Source organism: Drosophila obscura, unplaced genomic scaffold, assembly GCF_018151105.1.
Source record: "Drosophila obscura isolate BZ-5 IFL unplaced genomic scaffold, ASM1815110v1 contig_41, whole genome shotgun sequence".
NCBI lineage: Eukaryota > Metazoa > Arthropoda > Insecta > Diptera > Drosophilidae > Drosophila > Drosophila obscura.
Window position 1 is genome coordinate 94,579 of NW_024542830.1, and position 25,063 is coordinate 119,641.

General features: G+C 46.2%; 7 protein-coding genes and 2 pseudogenes across 7 annotated transcripts in view; 5 read left to right on the forward strand and 4 right to left on the reverse strand.

Annotated features, from left to right (window-relative positions):
• The first annotated feature begins 285 nt into the window (after positions 1-285).
• On the forward strand, positions 286-791 carry LOC121404811 (annotated as a pseudogene).
• On the forward strand, positions 368-715 carry LOC121404821 (cysteine-rich PDZ-binding protein-like). The gene is made up of 2 exons (XM_041595189.1): positions 368-531; positions 562-715. The coding sequence occupies exons 1-2, from the start codon at positions 368-370 to the stop codon at positions 713-715; spliced, it is 318 nt and encodes a 105-aa protein (XP_041451123.1).
• A 1,241-nt stretch (positions 792-2,032) lies between the features above and the next one.
• Positions 2,033-2,583, forward strand: LOC121404822 (chromosome-associated kinesin KIF4A-like). The gene is made up of 4 exons (XM_041595190.1): positions 2,033-2,103; positions 2,181-2,332; positions 2,391-2,491; positions 2,530-2,583. The coding sequence occupies exons 1-4, from the start codon at positions 2,033-2,035 to the stop codon at positions 2,581-2,583; spliced, it is 378 nt and encodes a 125-aa protein (XP_041451124.1).
• Positions 2,584-3,533: 950 nt separating this feature from the next.
• Positions 3,534-4,044, forward strand: LOC121404819 (annotated as a pseudogene).
• Positions 4,045-5,498: 1,454 nt separating this feature from the next.
• LOC121404823 (kinesin-like protein KIF21A) overlaps positions 5,499-25,063 on the reverse strand; it is a 37,546-nt gene continuing 17,981 nt past the window's right edge. The window contains exons 9-14 of the mRNA XM_041595191.1: positions 22,258-22,409; positions 22,184-22,199; positions 8,730-8,960; positions 8,501-8,652; positions 8,364-8,442; positions 5,499-5,582 (exon numbers count right to left, since the gene is read on the reverse strand). Of these exons, the coding sequence (XP_041451125.1) occupies positions 5,537-5,582; positions 8,364-8,442; positions 8,501-8,652; positions 8,730-8,960; positions 22,184-22,199; positions 22,258-22,409 (676 nt within the window). The 3' untranslated portion in view covers positions 5,499-5,536. The remainder of the gene's footprint in view (positions 5,583-8,363; positions 8,443-8,500; positions 8,653-8,729; positions 8,961-22,183; positions 22,200-22,257; positions 22,410-25,063) is intronic.
• Positions 6,327-23,772, forward strand: LOC121404812 (twinkle protein, mitochondrial-like). Its single transcript, XM_041595181.1, has 2 exons — positions 6,327-6,750; positions 23,726-23,772. Exon 1 carries the CDS (start codon positions 6,369-6,371, stop codon positions 6,747-6,749), a length of 381 nt encoding a protein of 126 aa, XP_041451115.1. The 5' UTR covers positions 6,327-6,368; the 3' UTR covers position 6,750; positions 23,726-23,772.
• LOC121404817 (cysteine-rich PDZ-binding protein-like) lies at positions 6,810-7,237 on the reverse strand. Its single transcript, XM_041595186.1, has 2 exons — positions 7,050-7,237; positions 6,810-6,995 (listed from the first exon to the last, which is right to left on the reverse strand). The coding sequence occupies exons 1-2, from the start codon at positions 7,211-7,213 to the stop codon at positions 6,866-6,868; spliced, it is 294 nt and encodes a 97-aa protein (XP_041451120.1). The 5' UTR covers positions 7,214-7,237; the 3' UTR covers positions 6,810-6,865.
• LOC121404814 (chromosome-associated kinesin KIF4B-like) lies at positions 7,775-8,356 on the reverse strand. The gene is made up of 2 exons (XM_041595183.1): positions 8,130-8,356; positions 7,775-8,038 (listed from the first exon to the last, which is right to left on the reverse strand). Exons 1-2 carry the CDS (start codon positions 8,351-8,353, stop codon positions 7,993-7,995), a joined length of 270 nt encoding a protein of 89 aa, XP_041451117.1. The 5' UTR covers positions 8,354-8,356; the 3' UTR covers positions 7,775-7,992.
• Positions 23,706-24,212, reverse strand: LOC121404818 (cysteine-rich PDZ-binding protein-like). The gene is made up of 2 exons (XM_041595187.1): positions 24,025-24,212; positions 23,706-23,970 (listed from the first exon to the last, which is right to left on the reverse strand). Exons 1-2 carry the CDS (start codon positions 24,186-24,188, stop codon positions 23,841-23,843), a joined length of 294 nt encoding a protein of 97 aa, XP_041451121.1. The 5' UTR covers positions 24,189-24,212; the 3' UTR covers positions 23,706-23,840.

The following is a 25,063-nucleotide window of genomic DNA, read 5'->3' on the forward strand; positions in this document are numbered from 1 at the left end:
TGATATTATATCGATATATCGATATAGGTGATATTTTTATTTTTGATACGATTATATCGGTATGATACTTTTTCGCCGACTATATCAAGAGTCGATATTTTTTGCAAATATCGACCTAGTGTTCTTTACACTGCGCGCAACAGCTTCCGTTCGAACAAGTTAAAAAACGTGTATACAAAAATGGACAAGCCCTCCTTATCGTGCAAACTTTGCGGTAAAGTTGTGAAGACAATCTGTTAAATATTTTTCCAATATATCGATATATTGATATTCTCAAATTGATAATTTCGATATGGCGATATTTAAATTTACCAAATGCGGTCATATTGATTTGTGAAAACAAAACAAATTGATAAGATATACAAAAATGGTTTGCGAAAAGTGCGAAGCGAAGTTAACGAAAGTGTCGGCCCCAAATCCCTGGAAAACTAGCACCGCTCCAGCCGGTGGACGCAAGATAAATGAAAACAAAGCCCTATCCTCTGCCCGGGACCGATACAATCCCATGGGCACGACCCTGGCACCTTGCCGGTAAAAAACAAACAATACGTTGGATTCCAGTCCTCTGACTGCTGGTCATTTCCGCATTTGCCGACAAAAGGTCCACCAGATGGGAACCCACTACTGCCAGGCGTGCGCCTACAAAAAGGCCATATGCGCCATGTGCGGCAAGAAGATTCTAAACACAAAGAACTACAAGCAGAGCTCAACGTGATGCTGCAGTCCATGGCCACACGGCACCGAGGAGTTTATACTTAAGCATAACCTAGTTATAGACAACAGAATAATTATGTATATCAGATAGTATCAACAAATGCATAAATAAGTACATCAAGCCTCTGTCGTTGGCTTCTCCCGTCGCCGCTTGGCACTTTGGATCTGCGAAGAGTAGCTGAGCGCCTCCTTGTCAAACTCAAGCGGCATAATGCCCAGATCTCCGCTGTAGCGGTTCTTGGCTATCTGCAAATACTTTTTGCCCCGCACCGATGTCAGTCGCAGTCGACCTCGTGGTGAGGTCATCCTCCTGGCGCTCCTTGCGCGGATGCATGACTAGCGTTACGTGGACATTGTGCTTGGTGGCGAAGCTGCGAAAGGCGGCAATGATGCCATCCTGCTCCCAGAACTTGTCGCCGCGAAACGAGGAGACTCCCATCATGAACTGGAGGTTGTCGATTATAATCGATAATTATCACATGCCCATTGGTATATGTTGTTTGCTACGTGTCCGTGTTCCCAGTATCGATCGCATGACCTAGCGTGACCGCTTGCAGAATTCCAGCCCCAGCTGTTGTATCGATATTTTATCCCACCATTTTCGAATTTACTAACAGCGGTGGCCGGCAAAAATGCAGCGTCACATTAGTAGCCTACGGTAAAAATTTGCACAATCGAAGCTGGCTTTTCATATTCCATATACATATGAATATATATTTATTTATTTTTACATAAACAGTACGGCAGTTGAGTCGGGTTTATTCGTTTTGTGCACATCTTTTCTACACTTTCAAATTTGGAGTTTGGAATACCTGTCCGGTCCAAAAGCTAAGGAGTCCTAGTATCCCCCCAAAAATAGCGAAAGGCGCAGCTTCTGTATGATGTCCTTAAGCGCATTGATCTCGGCCGCATGGGGATCCATATTAATCACCGGCTTGTTTTTGATCTGAAGCGCACGATCCGCATAGCGCAAGGTGCTCAGGGTCTCGGACACATTAAAGTCCGCGGGACTGACGCAGGCGATCATCAATGTGATGGAGTTGCCGCCCAGCGAGTCCTGCAGCAGGCGCGTCAGCTTTGACTGGCGGTACGGTATGTAAGCGCATTGATCTCGGCCGCATCAGGGATCCATATTAACCACCGGCTTGTTTTTGATCTGAAGCGCACGATCCGCATAGCGCAAGGTGCTCAGGGTCTCGGACACATTATAGTCCGCGGGACTGACGCAGGCGATCATCAATTCGGCCTCACCGAATTGGAGGTCACTTCCGCTCATTTAATGCGTGGCTCTGCCAGTCGGGCTGTAGCAGCCACTGCAATGAACGAGACCTCGTCCCGTTCTCATTCCATTTTCACGCTCACCGTAGTCTCCAGCAAGCTGGAGGGAAGGTAAGTATGAACTGAAATACACACAGATTTATGTGAAAGTTTATTTTTGCATTCAATTCATCCATTGTGATCTTCAGGAAGGTGGTGACCACCTCCAAGATCAATCTGGTGGATCTGGCTGGCTCTGAACGCTGCTCCAAGACACTGGCCATCGGCGACCGCTTCAAGGAGGGGGTCAATATCAATAAAGGCCTGCTGGCCCTCGGCAACGTGATCAACGCATTGGGCTGTAGGTCCTCCTGCACATCCATAGCAAAATCCTTTCTCATTTTGTGTCCATTTTACAGCCGGACAAACTGCCGGTTACATACCGTACCGCCAGTCAAAGCTGACGCGCCTGCTGCAGGACTCGCTGGGCGGCAACTCCATCACATTGATGATCGCCTGCGTCAGTCCCGCGGACTTTAATGTGTCCGAGACCTTGAGCACCTCGCGCTATGCGGATCGTGCGCTGCAGATCAAAAACAAGCCGGTGGTTAATATGGATCCCCATGCGGCCGAGATCAATGCGCTTCAGGACATCATACAGAAGCTGCGCGCTGTTCCACCACCACTTGGCAGGGCCATTTCCGCACATCAATTCAGCCCCAAGCTAGACAGGTTAGAAAAACGAAGAAAACGACACAGCACCTGACAAATGTTCACTTTTGAAATAAAACCAATTTCCACTCTATTGTTTCCCTTTTTGCAGAAGGTATGGAATGGAATACAACACGATGTGCTATTTACGTTTATGATTTTAATGACGTAAAATCATAAACGTAAATGGTGCATCGTGTTGGGTCGGGATCCGATGGATGATCCACAGGCGGTTTCCCTTTCTACCTAAAAGAATTTACTAGGCATGCGGAACGTGAGCACAATATCCGAAGCATTGAATGTTAGACAGTTTTTCGCCCCAAATTCTTGTTTTCTTCACTTTACAATACATTAATGTACACATTTTAAATAATAATAATGATAATAATAATATTATAATGTTCCCTGCAATAGGTAGTAAATTGAACATTTAACAATAGTCTACACTAGTAGCGCATTAGTGTACATACAATAGTGTATTTAAAAGTCCACTGGCTTACCGTAGTTGGTCGATTTTTTCCGTCATCGCATTTTTTTGTTGCAATTCGGCAAACAATAAGTTAGGATTGTTGATATTATATCGATATATCGATATAGGTGATATTTTTATTTTTGATACGATTATATCGGTATGATACTTTTTCGCCGACTATATAAGAGTCGATATTTTTTGCAAATATCGACCTAGTGTTCTTTACACTGCGCGCAACAGCTTCCGTTCGAACAAGTTAAAAAACGTGTATACAAAAATGGACAAGCCCTCCTTATCGTGCAAACTTTGCGGTAAAGTTGTGAAGACAATCTGTTAAATATTTTTCCAATATATCGATATATTGATATTCTCAAATTGATAATTTCGATATGGCGATATTTAAATTTACCAAATGCGGTCATATTGATTTGTGAAAACAAAACAAATTGATAAGATATACAAAAATGGTTTGCGAAAAGTGCGAAGCGAAGTTAACGAAAGTGTCGGCCCCAAATCCCTGGAAAACTAGCACCGCTCCAGCCGGTGGACGCAAGATAAATGAAAACAAAGCCCTATCCTCTGCCCGGGACCGATACAATCCCATGGGCACGACCCTGGCACCTTGCCGGTAAAAAACAAACAATACGTTGGATTCCAGTCCTCTGACTGCTGGTCATTTCCGCATTTGCCGACAAAAGGTCCACCAGATGGGAACCCACTACTGCCAGGCGTGCGCCTAAAAAAAGGCCATATGCGCCATGTGCGGCAAGAAGATTCTAAACACAAAGAACTACAAGCAGAGCTCAACGTGATGCTGCAGTCCATGGCCACACGGCACCGAGGAGTTTATACTTAAGCATAACCTAGTTATAGACAACAGAATAATTATGTATATCAGATAGTATCAACAAATGCATAAATAAGTACATCAAGCCTCTGTCGTTGGCTTCTCCCGTCGCCGCTTGGCACTTTGGATCTGCGAAGAGTAGCTGAGCGCCTCCTTGTCAAACTCAAGCGGCATAATGCCCAGATCTCCGCTGTAGCGGTTCTTGGCTATCTGCAAATACTTTTTGCCCCGCACCGATGTCATTCGCTTGTCTTGAATGATGAGCACATTGTCCGCCTCCTGTGTGGCTTTGGCCGTGCCAAAGACGGAGCTCGTGGTGAGGTCATCCTCCTGGCGCTCCTTGCGCGGATGCATGACTAGCGTTACGTGGACATTGTGCTTGGTGGCGAAGCTGCGAAAGGCGGCAATGATGCCATCCTGCTCCCAGAACTTGTCGCCGCGAAACGAGGAGACTCCCATCATGAACTGGAGGTTGTCGATTATAATCGATAATTATCACATGCCCATTGGTATATGTTGTTTGCTACGTGTCCGTGTTCCCAGTATCGATCGCATGACCTAGCGTGACCGCTTGCAGAATTCCAGCCCCAGCTGTTGTATCGATATTTTATCCCACCATTTTCGAATTTACTAACAGCGGTGGCCGGCAAAAATGCTGCGTCACATTAGTAGCCTAAGGTAAAAATTTGCACAATCGAAGCTGGCTTTTCATATTCCATATACATATGAATATATATTTATTTATTTTTACATAAACAGTACGGCAGTTGAGTCGGGTTTATTCGTTTTGTGCACATCTTTTCTACACTTTCAAATTTGGAGTTTGGAATACCTGTCCGGTCCAAAAGCTAAGGAGTCCTAGTATCCCCCCAAAAATGGCGAAAGGCGCAGCTTCTGTATGATGTCCTTAAGCGCATTGATCTCGGCCGCATGGGGATCCATATTAATCACCGGCTTGTTTTTGATCTGAAGCGCACGATCCGCATAGCGCAAGGTGCTCAGGGTCTCGGACACATTAAAGTCCGCGGGACTGACGCAGGCGATCATCAATGTGATGGAGTTGCCGCCCAGCGAGTCCTGCAGCAGGCGCGTCAGCTTTGACTGGCGGTACGGTATGTAACCGGCAGTTTGTCTCGGCCGTAAAATGGATCACAAAATGACACCGGCTTTTTTTGATGTGAAGCGCAGGACCCACAGCCCAATGTGTTGATCACGTTGCCGAGGGCCAGCAGGCCTTTATTGATGTTGACCCCCTCCTTGAAGCGGTCGCCGATGGCCAGGGTCTTGGAGCAGCCGTTCAGAGCCAGCCAGATCCACCAGATTGATCTTGGAGGTGGTCACCACCTTCCTGAAGATCAGCAATGGATGAATTGAATGCAAAAATAAACTTTCACATGAAATTATGTGTGCATTTCAGTTCATACTTACCTCTCTTCAGTAGCTGGTGACCACCTCGAGCGTGAAAATGGAATGAGAACGGGACGAGGTCTCGTTGATCGCAGTGGCTGCTACAGCCCGACTGGCAGAGCCACGCATTAAATGAGCGGAAGTGACCTCCAATTCGGTGAGGCCGAATTGATGATCGCCTGCGTCAGTCCCGCGGACTATAACGTGATCAGACGCACCTTGGGCTATGCGGATCGTGCGCTTCAGATCAAAGAACAAGCCGGTGTTTAATATGGATCCCTGATGCGGCCGAGATCAATGCGCTTACATACCGTACCGCCAGTCAAAGCTGACGCGCCTGCTGCAGGACTCGCTGGGCGGCAACTCCATCACATTGATGATCGCCTGCGTCAGTCCCGCGGACTTTAATGTGTCCGAGACCCTGAGCACCTTGCGCTATGCGGATCGTGCGCTTCAGATCAAAAACAAGCCGGTGATTAATATGGATCCCCATGCGGCCGAGATCAATGCGCTTAAGGACATCATACAGAAGCTGCGCCTTTCGCCATTTTGGGGGATACTCAGGACTCCTTAGCTTTTGGACCGGACAGGTATTCCAAACTCCAAATTTGAAAGTGTAGAAAAGATGTGCACAAAACGAATAAACCCGACTCAACTGCCGTACTGTTTATGTAAAAATAAATAAATATATATTCATATGTATATGGAATATGAAAAGCCAGCTTCGATTGTGCAAATTTTTACCGTAGGCTACTAATGTGACGCTGCATTTTTGCCGGCCACCGCTGTTAGTAAATTCGAAAATGGTGGGATAAAATATCGATACAACAGCTGGGGCTGGAATTCTGCAAGCGGTCACGCTAGGTCATGCGATCGATACTGGGAACACGGACACGTAGCAAACAACATATACCAATGGGCATGTGATAATTATCGATTATAATCGACAACCTCCAGTTCATGATGGGAGTCTCCTCGTTTCGCGGCGACAAGTTCTGGGAGCAGGATGGCATCATTGCCGCCTTTCGCAGCTTCGCCACCAAGCACAATGTCCACGTAACGCTAGTCATGCATCCGCGCAAGGAGCGCCAGGAGGATGACCTCACCACGAGCTCCGTCTTTGGCACGGCCAAAGCCACACAGGAGGCGGACAATGTGCTCATCATTCAAGACAAGCGACTGACATCGGTGCGGGGCAAAAAGTATTTGCAGATAGCCAAGAACCGCTACAGCGGAGATCTGGGCATTATGCCGCTTGAGTTTGACAAGGAGGCGCTCAGCTACTCTTCGCAGATCCAAAGTGCCAAGCGGCGACGGGAGAAGCCAACGACAGAGGCTTGATGTACTTATTTATGCATTTGTTGATACTATCTGATATACATAATTATTCTGTTGTCTATAACTAGGTTATGCTTAAGTATAAACTCCTCGGTGCCGTGTGGCCATGGACTGCAGCATCACGTTGAGCTCTGCTTGTAGTTCTTTGTGTTTAGAATCTTCTTGCCGCACATGGCGCATATGGCCTTTTTGTAGGCGCACGCCTGGCAGTAGTGGGCTCCCATCTGGTGGACCTTTTGTCGGCAAATGCTGAAATGACCAGCAGTCAGAGGACTGGAATCCAACGTATTGTTTGTTTTTTACCGGCAAGGTGCCAGGGTCGTGCCCATGGGATTGTATCGGTCCCGGGCAGAGGATAGGGCTTTGTTTTCATTTATCTTGCGTCCACCGGCTGGAGCGGTGCTAGTTTTCCAGGGATTTGGGGCCGACACTTTTGTTAACTTCGCTTCGCACTTTTCGCAAACCATTTTTGTATATCTTATCAATTTGTTTTGTTTTCACAAATCAATATGACCGCATTTGGTAAATTTAAATATCGCCATATCGAAATTATCAATTTGAGAATATCAATATATCGATATATTGGAAAAATATTTAACAGATTGTCTTCACAACTTTACCGCAAAGTTTGCACGATAAGGAGGGCTTGTCCATTTTTGTATACACGTTTATTAACTTGTTCGAACGGAAGCTGTTGCGCGCAGTGTAAAGAACACTAGGTCGATATTTGCAAAAAATATCGACTCTAGATATAGTCGGCGAAAAAGTATCATACCGATATAATCGTATCAAAAATAAAAATATCACCTATATCGATATATCGATATAATATCAACAATCCTAACTTATTGTTTGCCGAATTGCAACAAAAAAATGCGATGACGGAAAAAATCGACCAACTACGGTAAGCCAGTGGACTTTTAAATACACTATTGTATGTACACTAATGCGCTACTAGTGTAGACTATTGTTAAATGTTCAATTTACTACCTATTGCAGGGAACATTATAATATTATTATTATCATTATTATTATTTAAAATGTGTACATTAATGTATTGTAAAGTGAAGAAAACAAGAATTTGGGGCGAAAAACTGTCTAACATTCAATGCTTCGGATATTGTGCTCACGTTCCGCATGCCTAGTAAATTCTTTTAGGTAGAAAGGGAAACCGCCTGTGGATCATCCATCGGATCCCGACCCAACACGATGCGCCATTTACGTTTATGATTTTGCGTCATTAAAATCATAAACGTAAATAGCACATCGTGTTGTATTCCATTCCATACCTTCTGCAAAAAGGGAAACAATAGAGTGGAAATTGATTTTATTTCAAAAGTGAACATTTGTCAGGTGCTGTGTCGTTTTCTTCGTTTTTCTGACCTGTCTAGCTTGGGGCTGAATTGATGTGCGGAAATGGCCCTGCCAAGTGGTGGTGGAACAGCGCGCAGCTTCTGTATGATGTCCTGAAGCGCATTGATCTCGGCCGCATGGGGATCCATATTAACCACCGGCTTGTTTTTGATCTGCAGCGCACGATCCGCATAGCGCAAGGTGCTCAAGGTCTCGGACACATTAAAGTCCGCGGGACTGACGCAGGCGATCATCAATGTGATGGAGTTGCCGCCCAGCGAGTCCTGCAGCAGGCGCGTCAGCTTTGACTGGCGGTACGGTATGTAACCGGCAGTTTGTCCGGCTGTAAAATGGACACAAAATGAGAAAGGATTTTGCTATGGATGTGCAGGAGGACCTACAGCCCAATGCGTTGATCACGTTGCCGAGGGCCAGCAGGCCTTTATTGATGTTGACCCCCTCCTTGAAGCGGTCGCCGATGGCCAGTGTCTTGGAGCAGCGTTCAGAGCCAGCCAGATCCACCAGATTGATCTTGGAGGTGGTCACCACCTTCCTGAAGATCACAATGGATGAATCGAATGCAAAAATAAACTTTCACATAAATCTGTGTGTATTTCAGTTCATACTTACCTTCCCTCCAGCTTGCTGGAGACTACGGTGAGCGTGAAAATGGCATGAGAACGGGACGAGGTCTCGTTCATTGCAGTGGCTGCTACAGCCCGACCGGCAGAGCCACGCATTAAATGAGCGGAAGTGACCTCCAATTCGGTGAGGCCGAATTGATGATCGCCTGCGTCAGTCCCGCGGACTATAATGTGTCCGAGACCCTGAGCACCTTGCGCTATGCGGATCGTGCGCTTATGGATCCCTGATGCGGCCGAGATCAATGCGCTTACATACCGTACCGCCAGTCAAAGCTGACGCGCCTGCTGCAGGACTCGCTGGGCGGCAACTCCATCACATTGATGATCGCCTGCGTCAGTCCCGCGGACTTTAATGTGTCCGAGACCTTGAGCACCTTGCGCTATGCGGATCGTGCGCTTCAGATCAAAAACAAGCCGGTGATTAATATGGATCCCCATGCGGCCGAGATCAATGCGCTTAAGGACATCATACAGAAGCTGCGCCTTTCGCCATTTTTGGGGGGATACTAGGACTCCTTAGCTTTTGGACCGGACAGGTATTCCAAACTCCAAATTTGAAAGTGTAGAAAAGATGTGCACAAAACGAATAAACCCGACTCAACTGCCGTACTGTTTATGTAAAAATAAATAAATATATATTCATATGTATATGGAATATGAAAAGCCAGCTTCGATTGTGCAAATTTTTACCGTAGGCTACTAAGGCCACCGCTGTTAGTAAATTCGAAAATGGTGGGATAAAATATCGATACAACAGCTGGGGCTGGAATTCTGCAAGCGGTCACGCTAGGTCATGCGATCGATACTGGGAACACGGACACGTAGCAAACAACATATACCAATGGGCATGTGATAATTATCGATTATAATCGACAACCTCCAGTTCATGATGGGAGTCTCCTCGTTTCGCGGCGACAAGTTCTGGGAGCAGGATGGCATCATTGCCGCCTTTCGCAGCTTCGCCACCAAGCACAATGTCCACGTAACGCTAGTCATGCATCCGCGCAAGGAGCGCCAGGAGGATGACCTCACCACGAGCTCCGTCTTTGGCACGGCCAAAGCCACACAGGAGGCGGACAATGTGCTCATCATTCAAGACAAGCGACTGACATCGGTGCGGGGCAAAAAGTATTTGCAGATAGCCAAGAACCGCTACAGCGGAGATCTGGGCATTATGCCGCTTGAGTTTGACAAGGAGGCGCTCAGCTACTCTTCGCAGATCCAAAGTGCCAAGCGGCGACGGGAGAAGCCAACGACAGAGGCTTGATGTACTTATTTATGCATTTGTTGATACTATCTGATATACATAATTATTCTGTTGTCTATAACTAGGTTATGCTTAAGTATAAACTCCTCGGTGCCGTGTGGCCATGTGTTATGGACGGCTTTTTGAAGGAGCCGACAGGGCTGGAGAAGGAGAGGAGACAGCGGCCTCTGTTGTGGATCCTGGGAGGCTGTAACAGGGTTGCACGGAGGGAGCAAGGTGGCAAGGCTAGAGAAGGAAGAAAAACGTGGTCGTAAAGGTTATGTGGCGAGGGTCAGTTGTTTCCGGGAAGAGAAGAGATAGACCAGAGGAAATCGCCAGTAACGCTAAAAGAAAAAAGATTGAAAAAAATAATTAAAATAAAAAAATAAATAAGTGAAGAGGCCACTACACCAAGGGACGACAACGAGGCTACAACGGCACAGCGATTCCAGGCAAGGAGCCGACTGCTGGGTCAGCGCCAAGACTGGCCCGGCCGGAGCATCTCTGGAGGAGCACGGCAGGGAGCTGCAACCAACGCGAACGGAGGCCACATCCATGGGAGGATCCCTGCACACCCCAGCATCACACACCGGCACAGCACACCCCGTACACACACATTATACACATCACACACACATTATACACATCACACACACAACATACACATCGCACACACCACACAAAAACCCGCATGTATTAAAATAGCAAATAGCCACACATAGTAACCCCATCATGAATATATTTAAATCTGAATAATACCCTGCGCCCAACTAGCCCCGTCACATATTCACACACAAATACCCACTCATTCACAACAGCCGCATTCGCACTATATATCTTTATTCCCGGAGCTACTTCTCGATTCACATTAACTACATATATTTTCTTTGACTTAATAGTCCACAACACATGAATTAAAATGAAATAAAATACAAAAAAAACAAAAAACAACAACACAAAGTATTTTAGGATAGTTTTTGCGTTAAAGCCCGTCCTATTAATCAATGTAAGCGGGTCTATTTTTTTCCCCCGAACTCCACCCCCTTTCACAATTTATGCACATGCAATAATTACTAACAAGAGCTCTTTTTAGTTTAAGTTAACCATTTAAATTTGCATTTAAAATTATATTACAGCCGGCAAAAAAAAATAGAATCCGTGTGTATCTTTTTTGAATGTTAGTATTTTTATACCCGTACTCAAAAAAGAGTTAAGGGGTATATTAGATTTGTGGTAAAAGTGGATGTGTGTAACGCAGAGAAGGAAACGTTTCCGACCCCATAAAGTATATATATTCTTGATCAGCATCAATAGCCGAGTCGATATAGCCATGTCTGTCTGTCCGTCTGTCCGTCTGTCTGTCTCGATGAGCGCCTAGATCTCAGAAACTATAAGAGCTAGGGCAACCAAATTTGGTTTCCAGACTCATGTGATATCACACTGCTACAAGTGTATTTCAGAATTTCGCCCCGCCCCCTTCCGCCCCCACAAAGGACGAAAATCTGTGGCAGGCACAATTTTAAAGATACGATAAAACTAAAAACGCAGTATCGTAGAGAATGCCCATATCTACCAGACTGCTGAATCTGAATTAGATCGGATCATAATTATAGCCAGAATGACGAAATTAATTTTCAGTTGCTTCCCCTGCCCCCCCTCCCACAAACGACAACGAAACTCATTTTCCTTCTCGCTCGCACACTCTGCCGCGTTCAGTGCGCGAGCAACCCCTAGCGGAAAAGATGTAGAATATGAATAGTACATCTATAATCTACATGTTAGATGTAAAATATACATTGTAGATGTAGATGTAGATAACAGATGTAGCAAAAAAATGTAATATGTACAATTTTTTTTTTTAATTCTAAATTCTGAAAATCATATGCTCAAAAATGTAAATACTGACTGAGTACGGGTATAAGTAGAGTCGCGTCTTTAGAAGCGACTCACACGTTCCTTCTCGTTTTATGTTAGTGTTCCGCAAGGTGAAAGTCAGTTAAAGTAAAAATGTTTTAGGAGTTAAGTAGATTTATAAGATGAAAGAAATAATGAATTATATTTGAAGATTTGAAAGGAAAATGAAAATGGAGTAGAGATCCTTAGTTGGGGGGGACGAGAAGGGCGGAAGAGTGAACCAAATGTTTTTAAATGGGAGCGCTCAACAGGTTGAACGCTCATGGAAGGGAGGGACTCGCGATGGTCAAATACAACACCGACTGACCCCGCCGAAGCGAGTGCCAACGAAGATGCGTGTACAAATAAGATCTGTCCGTTACACACAAAATAGTATTTTTTTTGTTAAATCCGTCCCCTGGCTATCGGGTCGGAAACACCCCTGACTTCCCCGAGAGCTAGCCGGGAACGATAGGCCAGGGCGGCAAAAAGGCGGATCATAACAAATGGCGCCCAATTAAAACGAATGGTTCGGTTTTGAACGGGGGGTCAGAGATGCCCTGTTTGAGAATGAGCCGGGAAGAGTTAGCACTCAGCTGGTCCGTGAGCCGGGAATAGACCCCAGCCATAGTAGCCGTTGAGGAGGAGAATTTAGCAGGGGTCTCCAGAGTTGTGGTCCTGGTGTAGCCAAATGGGCTGCAGCCGCGTGGTCCGACTCGTGGAGTCCTCGAAGAGATTTGACGAGTGGATACCTCGAGTTGTGGTCCTGGTGTAGCCAAATGGGCTAAAGCCATGTTGTCCGACTTGAGGGGTCCACGGATCGGATCGGAAGAGTTGTCGGGGGTCTCTCGAGTTGTGGTCCGTGCGGTGCCGAGAAGGCATCAGCATCGTTGCTCGATGGGTCCAAGACAGCTAAAACAAAACAGTAAAAGGGAGTTGGCACTCCAAGGAAAAAAAAAGCGGAAATTAATTGCGAGGGAAAAAGATTGGTTCACTCACCGACTGCAACCGTGAGTTGCAGTTGTCTCTCGTCTCGCCCAACAGATTGTGTAGTTGCAAGGGAATATTTGTTTTTGTTTACGTGTTTATTCTCGAGGGCTGAATATCCTCACTAACATTGGATATAGACAATTTTAGAAGTAGGATTAAATACGTAGGTCAGCGGAATAAGATTTTTGTTTTGGTAGAGGAATTATTTATTTATTTAACTTTAGTATTTATTTAGGCGAGTAAGTGTACATGGATGTTTATTTATTTATTTAGATTTAAAACTATTTATTTATTTAAACATTTTTTGTGGTTTGGTCGCAGATATATTTATTGAGTTATTTATTTATTTATTTTCTCGTTGTCCGTCAGGGTGTTTATGTTTTTGGAATAGGGTAGATAGTTGAGAAAGCTTCAGTTTAGAAAATTAGATAGCCGTGTATGGAAATATTTGTGCGAAATAGGAATTGGAGTAAAGAGAGATTGGTGTATGAGTGAACCGGCGGAATTCAAAGGGTCGGGGAAAACTAGGCGAAGCCCGGAGGTTCAGAGAAGGTTCCAGCCATACAGGATGCCGACTACTAGGTCACAGGACGGGAAAACCGGCCCAAGACCAGAAAGGGCGGTGATGGAACTGGAAGATCCGGAGGAAGGGGCTGTAGGAGGCCAGCCTCCAAGTCACAGAGACCGCGAGATACCCAGCGAATTGAGATCGGCCGTAAACGTGGCGATAGCTCAGGCTCAGGAGACGTATCGAGCATCGTTTGGCCAACAGATGGAAGCACTCAGAGCCTCGATGCAAGCGGATATGCTTGAATTTATGAGACAGATAAATGCGGTGGTCGGCTCGCTGAAGGTGGAGCGAACGCCCAGTGATGTGGATAGGAGAAATGTGGGCTCACGAAACACCAGTCTGGGAGGAGGTCCGCAGGAAATGCCCTCGAACCAGCAAGCTCCACCCACGCACCTGTTTGTGGATAATCGGGCATTGGAGGCCGAGCAGAGGACTAACGGCGAACCGAGACCCGTGGAGGACTGGTTGTTGAACACCAGAGGCTCAGGGGCCAACGCAAATCCGAACAGGAGTCGTCCAAGTTACGGGGAAGTCAGGCAGGAGCAGGTGCAGATCCGGAAATGGGGGCTGAGCTTCGATGGCGATCCGAAGGGGATGCCGGTGGCGGAGTTCATCTTCCGAGTGGAACATCTGCAGACGGTGTACCAAATCTCGTGGTCAGAGGTGCTGAAAGCGTTCCATACGCTAGTCACGGGTCAGGCTAGGGACTGGTATTGGATGCACGTTCGGACAGTAGGAGTGCCGGACTGGCCGAACCTTAGGCATGGTCTCCAACAGCAGTTCCAAGTGCGACGGACAGAGTTCGAGCGAGAGCAGGAGTTGAGGGAACGCCGGCAACGCCATGGGGAATCGGCAGACCAATACATTTAGGAGATGTTAGTGTTGCGGTCGAGATTGCTGAATCCATTCTCGGATTATGATCTTATAAAGATCGTCAAGGTCAATATTAGGGATGCAGTCTCGAGGGTGATTTATCCTATGCAAATCCCAAATCTGCAGAAACTTCGGGAAGAGTGTGCAGATGCTGAGAAGCTGCTGTCAACCCGATGGACAAGGAGCGGCACAGATCACGGGAGTAGCAGGTGAAGGGAAGACCCCAAAGTGCACGAAGTAGAAGCGGCGAACCACGAGCTGGAGGAGCAGACAGAGACACTAGAGGCCGTATATAGGGCGAAGGAGTCTGGGGGCGATCGCACACAGCTGAAGTGCTGGAATTGTGCTCAGCCGGGGCACACATACTTTGAGTGTGAGTCAGAAGTGCGGAATATATTCTGCTACAAGTGTGGGTCTGCCGGGGTAATCCTCCCTAAATGTCCGAAATGTCGGCCGGGAAACGGGAGAAGGAGCACGACGCAATTGGAGGGGTCGCGTTCCACGAGCAACCAATAGTTCGGCCCTCCAACAACACGGTGGATTTACAGACGGAGAACATACCTAGAATTAAGGAAAATTATATACATAACGCAATTTATAAGATAAACCAAGCAGTGTTACCTGAAGCGAGATGGTCCGAGCGTAAGCCGTTACAGGAAAGACGACAGAGATATAACCAGGCCAGGAGAAGAATACTGGGGGACCATGTGGCAGAAATAAGCCTACGAGGTCGTCTAGAGTACAGAGGGCTCGGGACCGATTCCGGATACGCCAGAGAAAACGACGTGGCATATGTGCAGCAATCCATTCTGCAGTAAGCCGGGACGACAGACCGTTTGCGCGCGTGAGTCTGGGCCCGAAGACGCTGATGGGACTGCTCGATACGGGGGCATCAGTGAGCCTGCTGGGAAGAGGGGGATTAGAGATCATTGAGGAATTGAAGCTTAAGTTAAAAGACGCGAAAACAATATCGGTACAAACTGCGGGCGGCACACCTCATCAGATCCTAGGCCGTGTGATGGTAGTGATGGAATACAAAGGCCAGAAACAGCCGATGGAGTTATTCTTGTGTCCGTCACTGAAGCAATCACTGTATCTGGGGGTCGATTTCTGGCGAAAGTTTGGATTGGCTCCGCAGATAGTAGGCCTGGAACGAGAAGAGGAATTAGAAGAGATCGAGGCAGAACTGCTGACGAGAAGATGACCGACGGAACCTCATGACTTAACCCAGTCGCAGCAGATACGCATGGAACAGGTGAAGGACAAATTTCGGTGTTTTGACAAGCACGGATTGGGAAGGACGACGATGGTAAAACACGAGATACGTCTGGTGGAGGGAGCCGTGCCTGTGAAGGAACGCTTTTACCCAGTATCTCCGGCGGTACAGGAGCTGTTGTTTGCGGAAGTCGACGAAATGTTGCGTCTTGGAGTAATCGAGCTGAGCGAAAGCCCGTGGAGCAATCGGGTGACTCTGGTCCGTAAGCCTGGGAAGAACCGGTTGTGTTTGGATGCACGGAAACTGAATACTCTCACCGTCAAAGATGCGTACCCGCTTCAGAGTATCGAGTCGATCCTGAGTCGTGTGGAGGACACCGTGTTCATCAGTAGCATCGACCTGAAGCATGCGTTTTGGCAGATAGAGCTGGAGCCGGAGAGTAGGACGTATACGGCGTTTACGGTTCCAGGGAGACCACTCTATCAGTTTAAATCAATGCCGTTCGGTTTGTGTAACGCAGCCCAGCGGTTGTGTCGGTTGATGGACCGGGTTATCCCGCAGCGACTCCGAAGCCACGTGTTTGTGTATTTGGACGACCTGTTGGTGATTTCCCGAACGTTTGAGGAGCACGTGAAGCTACTAGAGGAAGTCGCAAAGTGCCTGGAGACGGCAAACCTGACAATAGGGAAGAAAAAGTCAAAGTTCTGCTACAAGTACCTGAAATACCTGGGTACATCGTGGGCGATGGCGCACTGAGGACCGACCCAGAGAAGGTGCAAGCGATCGTACAGATACCGATGCCGAAGAACGTGAGGCAAATCAGGAGATTTTTGGGTACGGCGGGCTGGTATCGGCGATTCATCCGTAATTTTTCGGCACTTTCAGCCCCTCTCACAGACTGCCTGAAAGGAAAAGGACAATTTCAGCTAACAACGGACGCACGAGACTCTTTTGAGGAGCTAAAAAAGGCACTTACCAGCGCACCAGTATTGCATCATCCGGACTTTAAGAAGCACTTCTTCATCCAGTGTGATGCAAGTCATGTGGGAATCGGTGCGGTTCTTTTCCAGAAGGATGAGGAGGAAGCCGAACACCCCATTGCTTTCTTTTCGGCGAAGCTGAGAGGCGCTCAACTAAACTATAGTGTGCCAGAGAAGGAGTGTCTAGCGGCAGTGAAAGCTATAGAGAAGTTCCGGGCGTACGTAGAGCTGATGCCATTCACGGTGATCACTGATCACGCGAGCCTGCGGTGGCTGATGCGTTTCAAAGCGCTGGATGGTAGGCTAGCGAGATGGTCTCTAGCTCTGCAGGCATACAACTTGGAGATAGAGCATCGGAAGGGAAAGGACAACATCGTCGCCGACATGCTGTCTCGTCCGTTTGACTTAGAAGCAATCGACTTCCTAGAGTTCGAGACTACAGCCTTCGAGGACGAGGATTACCTGAAAAGGATAGAGGCGGTTAAGAGCGATGAAGAAATGTTTCCAGACCTGAAGGTGGAGGATGGATTGCTGTTTAGGCGTACGCAATTTGCCCGACCGGAATTGGAGGAGTTCCAGTGGAAGCTATGGATCCCTGAGGCACTGACAAGATCATTGATCCAGCAAGCACACGACAGCGATGTGGCAATGCACGGAGGGGTTGCGAGAACATTGGGGCGACTGCGGCAATGGTACTATTGGCCCCGTATGACGGTACAGGTGAAGGCATATGTCGCGGATTGCGATACCTGCAAAGAGACGAAACATTCGACACAAGTTAGTCGTCCAATGATGGGTGCCGAGACCGTAACCGAAAGGCCAATGCAGAAAATATACCTCGACTTTCTGGGTCCATATCCTAGAACCCGAAGGGGGAATGTAGTCATCTTGATAGTTCTTGATCACATGTCTCGATTTGTTTGGCTGAAGGCCTTGCGCAAAGCCACATCGGCGGCCGTAATCCAATTCCTGCAAGAAGAGGTCTTCGCACAGTTTGGCGTTCCTGAAATGGTACACACGGACAACGGAAAGCAGTTTGTATCAGCCGAATTTGCACATTTCTTGACCAAAAGAAGTATAGCTCACATGAAATCTGAGAATTACGCACCACAGGCGAACGCGGCAGAACGTGTGAATCAAACTGTCCTCGCAGCAATCCGCACGTATGTCCGCGAAGACCACACGCGCTGGGACGAGAAGCTGCCGGAGATACAGGGTGCGGCCAGTAGTGCGATACACACAGCCATAGGCACGTCACCATACTTCGTGCTGTTCGGGCAGCACATGTTCACCAGCGGGCGGGACTACAAATTAGCACAGAGACTGGGAGCCCTGAACGACGCGCAGGTATCATTGTGGCTAGGCATGACCAACAGGAGATCATCCGAGATGAGGTCCGCAGGAACGCGCATGAGGCCTACAAGAGATCGAAGGAGCAGTATGATCGAAAGGCGAGAGAGATCCGGTACTTACCAGGACAGGAAGTGTATAAGCGGAACTTCGTATTAAGCAATTTCAAAAACAACATCAATTCCAAGTTTAGTCGGAAGTATGTAAAGTGCAGAGTGGTCCGGAGCTTAGGAAACAGCTTATATGAACTGGAGACACTGCAAGGGGCACGGATAGGAGTGTTCCATGCTAAAGATCTCAAGCAGTAGCCCGGTCAGATAGGTCGGTAGAGCATGAGCGATCTCAGGGTGTGGGCGATGGCCTACGTTGGGCTTATCAATCCGGAAGCCGCCTTGGTTTTGCACTACCTTTTCGACGGCAAGACCTGGAAAAGTTAGTGTGGTGTTATGGACGGCTTTTTGAAGGAGCCGACAGGGCTGGAGAAGGAGAGGAGACAGCGGCCTCTGTTGTGGATCCTGGGAGGCTGTAACAGGGTTGCACGGAGGGAGCAAGGTGGCAAGGCTAGAGAAGGAAGAAAAACGTGGTCGTAAAGGTTATGTGGCGAGGGTCAGTTGTTTCCGGGAAGAGAAGAGATAGACCAGAGGAAATCGCCAGTAACGCTAAAAGAAAAAAGATTGAAAAAAATAATTAAAATAAAAAAATAAATAAGTGAAGAGGCCACTACACCAAGGGACGACAACGAGGCTACAACGGCACAGCGGATTCCAGGCAAGGAGCCGACAGCTGGGTCAGCGCCAAGACTGGCCCGGCCGGAGCATCTCTGGAGGAGCACGGCAGGGAGCTGCAACCAACGCGAACGGAGGCCACATCCATGGGAGGATCCCTGCACACCCCAGCATCACACACCGGCACAGCACACCCCGTACACACACATTATACACATCACACACACATTATACACATCACACACACAACATACACATCGCACACACCACACAAAAACCCGCATGTATTAAAATAGCAAATAGCCACACATAGTAACCCCATCATGAATATATTTAAATCTGAATAATACCCTGCGCCCAACTAGCCCCGTCACATATTCACACACAAATACCCACTCATTCACAACAGCCGCATTCGCACTATATATCTTTATTCCCGGAGCTACTTCTCGATTCACATTAACTACATATATTTTCTTTGACTTAATAGTCCACAACACATGAATTAAAATGAAATAAAATACAAAAAAAACAAAAAACAACAACACAAAGTATTTTAGGATAGTTTTTGCGTTAAAGCCCGTCCTATTAATCAATGTAAGCGGAGTCTATTTTTTTCCCCCGAACTCCACCCCCTTTCACAATTTGTGCACATGCAATAATTACTAACAAGAGCTCTTTTTAGTTTAAGTTAACCATTTAAATTTGCATTTAAAATTATATTACAGCCGGCAAAAAAAAATAGAATCCGTGTGTATCTTTTTTGAATGTTAGTATTTTTATACCCGTACTCAAAAAAGAGTTAAGGGGTATATTAGATTTGTGGTAAAAGTGGATGTGTGTAACGCAGAGAAGGAAACGTTTCCGACCCCATAAAGTATATATATTCTTGATCAGCATCAATAGCCGAGTCGATATAGCCATGTCTGTCTGTCCGTCTGTCCGTCTGTCTGTCTGTCTGTCTGTCTGTCTGTCTGTCTGTCTCGATGAGCGCCTAGATCTCAGAAACTATAAGAGCTAGGGCAACCAAATTTGGTTTCCAGACTCATGTGATATCACACTGCTACAAGTGTATTTCAGAATTTCGCCCCGCCCCCTTCCGCCCCCACAAAGGACGAAAATCTGTGGCAGGCACAATTTTAAAGATACGATAAAACTAAAAACGCAGTATCGTAGAGAATGCCCATATCTACCAGACTGCTGAATCTGAATTAGATCGGATCGTAATTATAGCCAGAATGACGAAATTAATTTTCAGTTGCTTCCCCTGCCCCCCCTCCCACAAACGACAACGAAACTCATTTTCCTTCTCGCTCGCACACTCTGCCGCGTTCAGTGCGCGAGCAACCCCTAGCGGAAAAAGATGTAGAATATGAATAGTACATCTATAATCTACATGTTAGATGTAAAATATACATTGTAGATGTAGATGTAGATAACAGATGTAGCAAAAAAATGTAATATGTACAATTTTTTTTTTTAATTCTAAATTCTGAAAATCATATGCTCAAAAATGTAAATACTGACTGAGTACGGGATATAAGTAGAGTCGCGTCTTTAGAAGCGACTCACACGTTCCTTCTCGTTTTATGTTAGTGTTCCGCAAGGTGAAAGTCAGTTAAAGTAAAAATGTTTTAGGAGTTAAGTAGATTTATAAGATGAAAGAAATAATGAATTATATTTGAAGATTTGAAAGGAAAATGAAAATGGAGTAGAGATCCTTAGTTGGGGGGGACGAGAAGGGCGGAAGAGTGAACCAAATGTTTTTAAATGGGAGCGCTCAACAGGTTGAACGCTCATGGAAGGGAGGGACTCGCGATGGTCAAATACAACACCGACTGACCCCGCCGAAGCGAGTGCCAACGAAGATGCGTGTACAAATAAGATCTGTCCGTTACACACAAAATAGTATTTTTTTTGTTAAATCCGTCCCCTGGCTATCGGGTCGGAAACACCCCTGACTTCACCGAGAGCTAGCCGGGAACGATAGGCCAGGGCGGCAAAAAGGCGGATCATAACACATGGACTGCAGCATCACGTTGAGCTCTGCTTGTAGTTCTTTGTGTTTAGAATCTTCTTGCCGCACATGGCGCATATGGCCTTTTTGTAGGCGCACGCCTGGCAGTAGTGGGCTCCCATCTGGTGGACCTTTTGTCGGCAAATGCTGAAATGACCAGCAGTCAGCGGACTGGAATCCAACGTATTGTTTGTTTTTTATCGGCAAGGTGCCAGGGTCGTGCCCATGGGATTGTATCGGTCCCGGGCAGAGGATAGGGCTTTGTTTTCATTTATCTTGCGTCCACCGGCTGGAGCGGTGCTAGTTTTCCAGGGATTTGGGGCCAACACTTTCGTTAACTTCGCTTCGCACTTTTCGCAAACCATTTTTGTATATCTTATCAATTTGTTTTGTTTTCACAAATCAATATGACCGCATTTGGTAAATTTAAATATCGCCATATCGAAATTATCAATTTGAGAATATCAATATATCGATATATTGGAAAAATATTTAACAGATTGTCTTCACAACTTTACCGCAAAGTTTGCACGATAAGGAGGGCTTGTCCATTTTTGTATACACGTTTTTTAACTTGTTCGAACGCAAGCTGTTGCGCGCAGTGTAAAGAACACTAGGTCGATATTTGCAAAAAATATCGACTCTTGATATAGTCGGCGAAAAAGTATCATACCGATATAATCGTATCAAAAATAAAAATATCACCTATATCGATATATCGATATAATATCAACAATCCTAACTTATTGTTTGCCGAATTGCAACAAAAAAATGCGATGACGGAAAAAATCGACCAACTACGGTAAGCCAGTGGACTTTTAAATACACTATTGTATGTACACTAATGCGCTACTAGTGTAGACTATTGTTAAATGTTCAATTTACTACCTATTGCAGGGAACATTATAATATTATTATTATCATTATTATTATTTAAAATGTGTACATTAATGTATTGTAAAGTGAAGAAAACAAGAATTTGGGGCGAAAAACTGTCTAACATTCAATGCTTCGGATATTGTGCTCACGTTCCGCATGCCTAGTAAATTCTTTTAGGTAGAAAGGGAAACCGCCTGTGGATCATCCATCGGATCCCGACCCAACACGATGCGCCATTTACGTTTATGATTTTGCGTCATTAAAATCATAAACGTAAATAGCACATCGTGTTGTATTCCATTCCATACCTTCTGCAAAAAAGGGAAATAATAGAGTGGAAATTGGTTTTATTTCAAAAGTGAACATTTGTCAGGTGCTGTGTCGTTTTCTTCGTTTTTCTGACCTGTCTAGCTTGGGGCTGAATTGATGTGCGGAAATGGCCCTGCCAAGTGGTGGTGGAACAGCGCGCAGCTTCTGTATGATGTCCTGAAGCGCATTGATCTCGGCCGCATGGGGATCCATATTAACCACCGGCTTGTTTTTGATCTGCAGCGCACGATCCGCATAGCGCAAGGTGCTCAAGGTCTCGGACACATTAAAGTCCGCGGGACTGACGCAGGCGATCATCAATGTGATGGAGTTGCCGCCCAGCGAGTCCTGCAGCAGGCGCGTCAGCTTTGACTGGCGGTACGGTATGTAACCGGCAGTTTGTCCGGCTGTAAAATGGACACAAAATGAGAAAGGATTTTGCTATGGATGTGCAGGAGGACCTACAGCCCAATGCGTTGATCACGTTGCCGAGGGCCAGCAGGCCTTTATTGATGTTGACCCCCTCCTTGAAGCGGTCGCCGATGGCCAGTGTGTTGGAGCAGCGTTCAGAGCCAGCCAGATCCACCAGATTGATCTTGGAGGTGGTCACCACCTTCCTGAAGATCACAATGGATGAATTGAATGCAAAAATAAACTTTCACATAAATCTGTGTGTATTTCAGTTCATACTTACCTTCCCTCCAGCTTGCTGGAGACTACGGTGAGCGTGAAAATGGCATGAGCGCATTAAATGAGCGGAAGTGACCTCCAATTCGGTGAGGCCGAATTGATGATCGCCTGCGTCAGTCCCGCGGACTATAATGTGTCCGAGACCCTGAGCACCTTGCGCTATGCGGATCGTGCGCTTCAGATCAAAAACAAGCCGGTGGTTAATATGGATCCCTGATGCGGCCGAGATCAATGCGCTTACATACCGTACCGCCAGTCAAAGCTGACGCGCCTGCTGCAGGACTCGCTGGGCGGCAACTCCATCACATTGATGATCGCCTGCGTCAGTCCCGCGGACTTTAATGTGTCCGAGACCCTGAGCACCTTGCGCTATGCGGATCGTGCACTTCAGATCAAAAACAAGCCGGTGATTAATATGGATCCCCATGCGGCCGAGATCAATGCGCTTAAGGACATCATACAGAAGCTGCGCCTTTCGCCATTTTTGGGGATACTAGGACTCCTTAGCTTTTGGACCGGACAGGTATTCCAAACTCCAAATTTGAAAGTGTAGAAAAGATGTGCACAAAACGAATAAACCCGACTCAACTGCCGTACTTTTTATGTAAAAATAAATAAATATATATTCATATGTATATGGAATATGAAAAGCCAGCTTCGATTGTGCAAATTTTTACCGTAGGCTACTAATGTGACGCTGCATTTTGCCGGCCACCGCTGTTAGTAAATTCGAAAATGGTGGGATAAAATATCGATACAACAGCTGGGGCTGGAATTCTGCAAGCGGTCACGCTAGGTCATGCGATCGATACTGGGAACACGGACACGTAGCAAACAACATATACCAATGGGCATGTGATAATTATCGATTATAATCGACAACCTCCAGTTCATGATGGGAGTCTCCTCGTTTCGCGGCGACAAGTTCTGGGAGCAGGATGGCATCATTGCCGCCTTTCGCAGCTTCGCCACCAAGCACAATGTCCACGTAACGCTAGTCATGCATCCGCGCAAGGAGCGCCAGGAGGATGACCTCACCACGAGCTCCGTCTTTGGCACGGCCAAAGCCACACAGGAGGCGGACAATGTGCTCATCATTCAAGACAAGCGACTGACATCGGTGCGGGGCAAAAAGTATTTGCAGATAGCCAAGAACCGCTACAGCGGAGATCTGGGCATTATGCCGCTTGAGTTTGACAAAGTGCCAAGCGGCGACGGGAGAAGCCAACGACAGAGGCTTGATGTACTTATTTATGCATTTGTTGATACTATCTGATATACATAATTATTCTGTTGTCTATAACTAGGTTATGCTTAAGTATAAACTCCTCGGTGCCGTGTGGCCATGGACTGCAGCATCACGTTGAGCTCTGCTTGTAGTTCTTTGTGTTTAGAATCTTCTTGCCGCACATGGCGCATATGGCCTTTTTGTAGGCGCACGACTGGCAGTAGTGGGCTCCCATCTGGTGGACATTTTGTCGGCAAATGCTGAAATGACCAGCAGTCAGAGGACTGGAATCCAACGTATTGTTTGTTTTTTACCGGCAAGGTGCCAGGGTCGTGCCCATGGGATTGTATCGGTCCCGGGCAGAGGATAGGGCTTTGTTTTCATTTATCTTGCGTCCACCGGCTGGAGCGGTGCTAGTTTTCCAGGAATTTGGGGCCGACACTTTCGTTAACTTCGCTTCGCACTTTTCGCAAACCATTTTTGTATATCTTATCAATTTGTTTTGTTTTCACAAATCAATATGACCGCATTTGGTAAATTTAAATATCGCCATATCGAAATTATCAATTTGAGAATATCAATATATCGATATATTGGAAAAATATTTAACAGATTGTCTTCACAACTTTACCGCAAAGTTTGCACGATAAGGAGGGCTTGTCCATTTTTGTATACACGTTTTTTAACTTGTTCGAACGGAAGCTGTTGCGCGCAGTGTAAAGAACACTAGGTCGATATTTGCAAAAAATATCGACTCTTGATATAGTCGGCGAAAAAGTATCATACCGATATAATCGTATCAAAAATAAAAATATCACCTATATCGATATATCGATATAATATCAACAATCCTAACTTATTGTTTGCCGAATTGCAACAAAAAAATGCGATGACGGAAAAAATCGACCAACTACGGTAAGCCAGTGGACTTTTAAATACACTATTGTATGTACACTAATGCGCTACTAGTGTAGACTGTTGTTAAATGTTCATTTTACTACCTATTGCAGGGAACATTATAATATTATTATTATCATTATTATTATTTAAAATGTGTACATTAATGTATTGTAAAGTGAAGAAAACAAGAATTTGGGGCGAAAAACTGTCTAACATTCAATGCTTCGGATATTGTGCTCACGTTCCGCATGCCTAGTAAATTCTTTTAGGTAGAAAGGGAAACCGCCTGTGGATCATCCATCGGATCCCGACCCAACACGATGCGCCATTTACGTTTATGATTTTGCGTCATTAAAATCATAAACGTAAATAGCACATCGTGTTGTATTCCATTCCATACCTTCTGCAAAAAGGGAAACAATAGAGTGGAAATTGGTTTTATTTCAAAAGTGA

Bases quoted from the DNA above. Each gene is read 5' to 3' on its own strand.
- LOC121404814 (XM_041595183.1), bottom strand. From the start codon at position 8,353: ATGATCGCCTGCGTCAGTCCCGCGGACTTTAATGTGTCCGAGACCTTG. The intron at 8,039-8,129 runs GTCAGAAAAACG...CCCTTTTTGCAG, and splicing joins TTCAGCCCCAAGCTAGACAG to AAGGTATGGAATGGAATACA.
- LOC121404822 (XM_041595190.1), top strand. From the start codon at position 2,033: ATGAACGAGACCTCGTCCCGTTCTCATTCCATTTTCACGCTCACCGTA. The intron at 2,104-2,180 runs GTAAGTATGAAC...TGTGATCTTCAG, and splicing joins TCCAGCAAGCTGGAGGGAAG to GAAGGTGGTGACCACCTCCA. The intron at 2,333-2,390 runs GTAGGTCCTCCT...TCCATTTTACAG, and splicing joins CGTGATCAACGCATTGGGCT to CCGGACAAACTGCCGGTTAC.
- LOC121404821 (XM_041595189.1), top strand. From the start codon at position 368: ATGGTTTGCGAAAAGTGCGAAGCGAAGTTAACGAAAGTGTCGGCCCCA. The intron at 532-561 runs GTAAAAAACAAA...GTTGGATTCCAG, and splicing joins ACGACCCTGGCACCTTGCCG to TCCTCTGACTGCTGGTCATT.
- LOC121404817 (XM_041595186.1), bottom strand. From the start codon at position 7,213: ATGGTTTGCGAAAAGTGCGAAGCGAAGTTAACAAAAGTGTCGGCCCCA. The intron at 6,996-7,049 runs GTAAAAAACAAA...TGGTCATTTCAG, and splicing joins ACGACCCTGGCACCTTGCCG to CATTTGCCGACAAAAGGTCC.
- LOC121404812 (XM_041595181.1), top strand. From the start codon at position 6,369: ATGATGGGAGTCTCCTCGTTTCGCGGCGACAAGTTCTGGGAGCAGGAT.
- LOC121404818 (XM_041595187.1), bottom strand. From the start codon at position 24,188: ATGGTTTGCGAAAAGTGCGAAGCGAAGTTAACGAAAGTGTCGGCCCCA. The intron at 23,971-24,024 runs GTAAAAAACAAA...TGGTCATTTCAG, and splicing joins ACGACCCTGGCACCTTGCCG to CATTTGCCGACAAAATGTCC.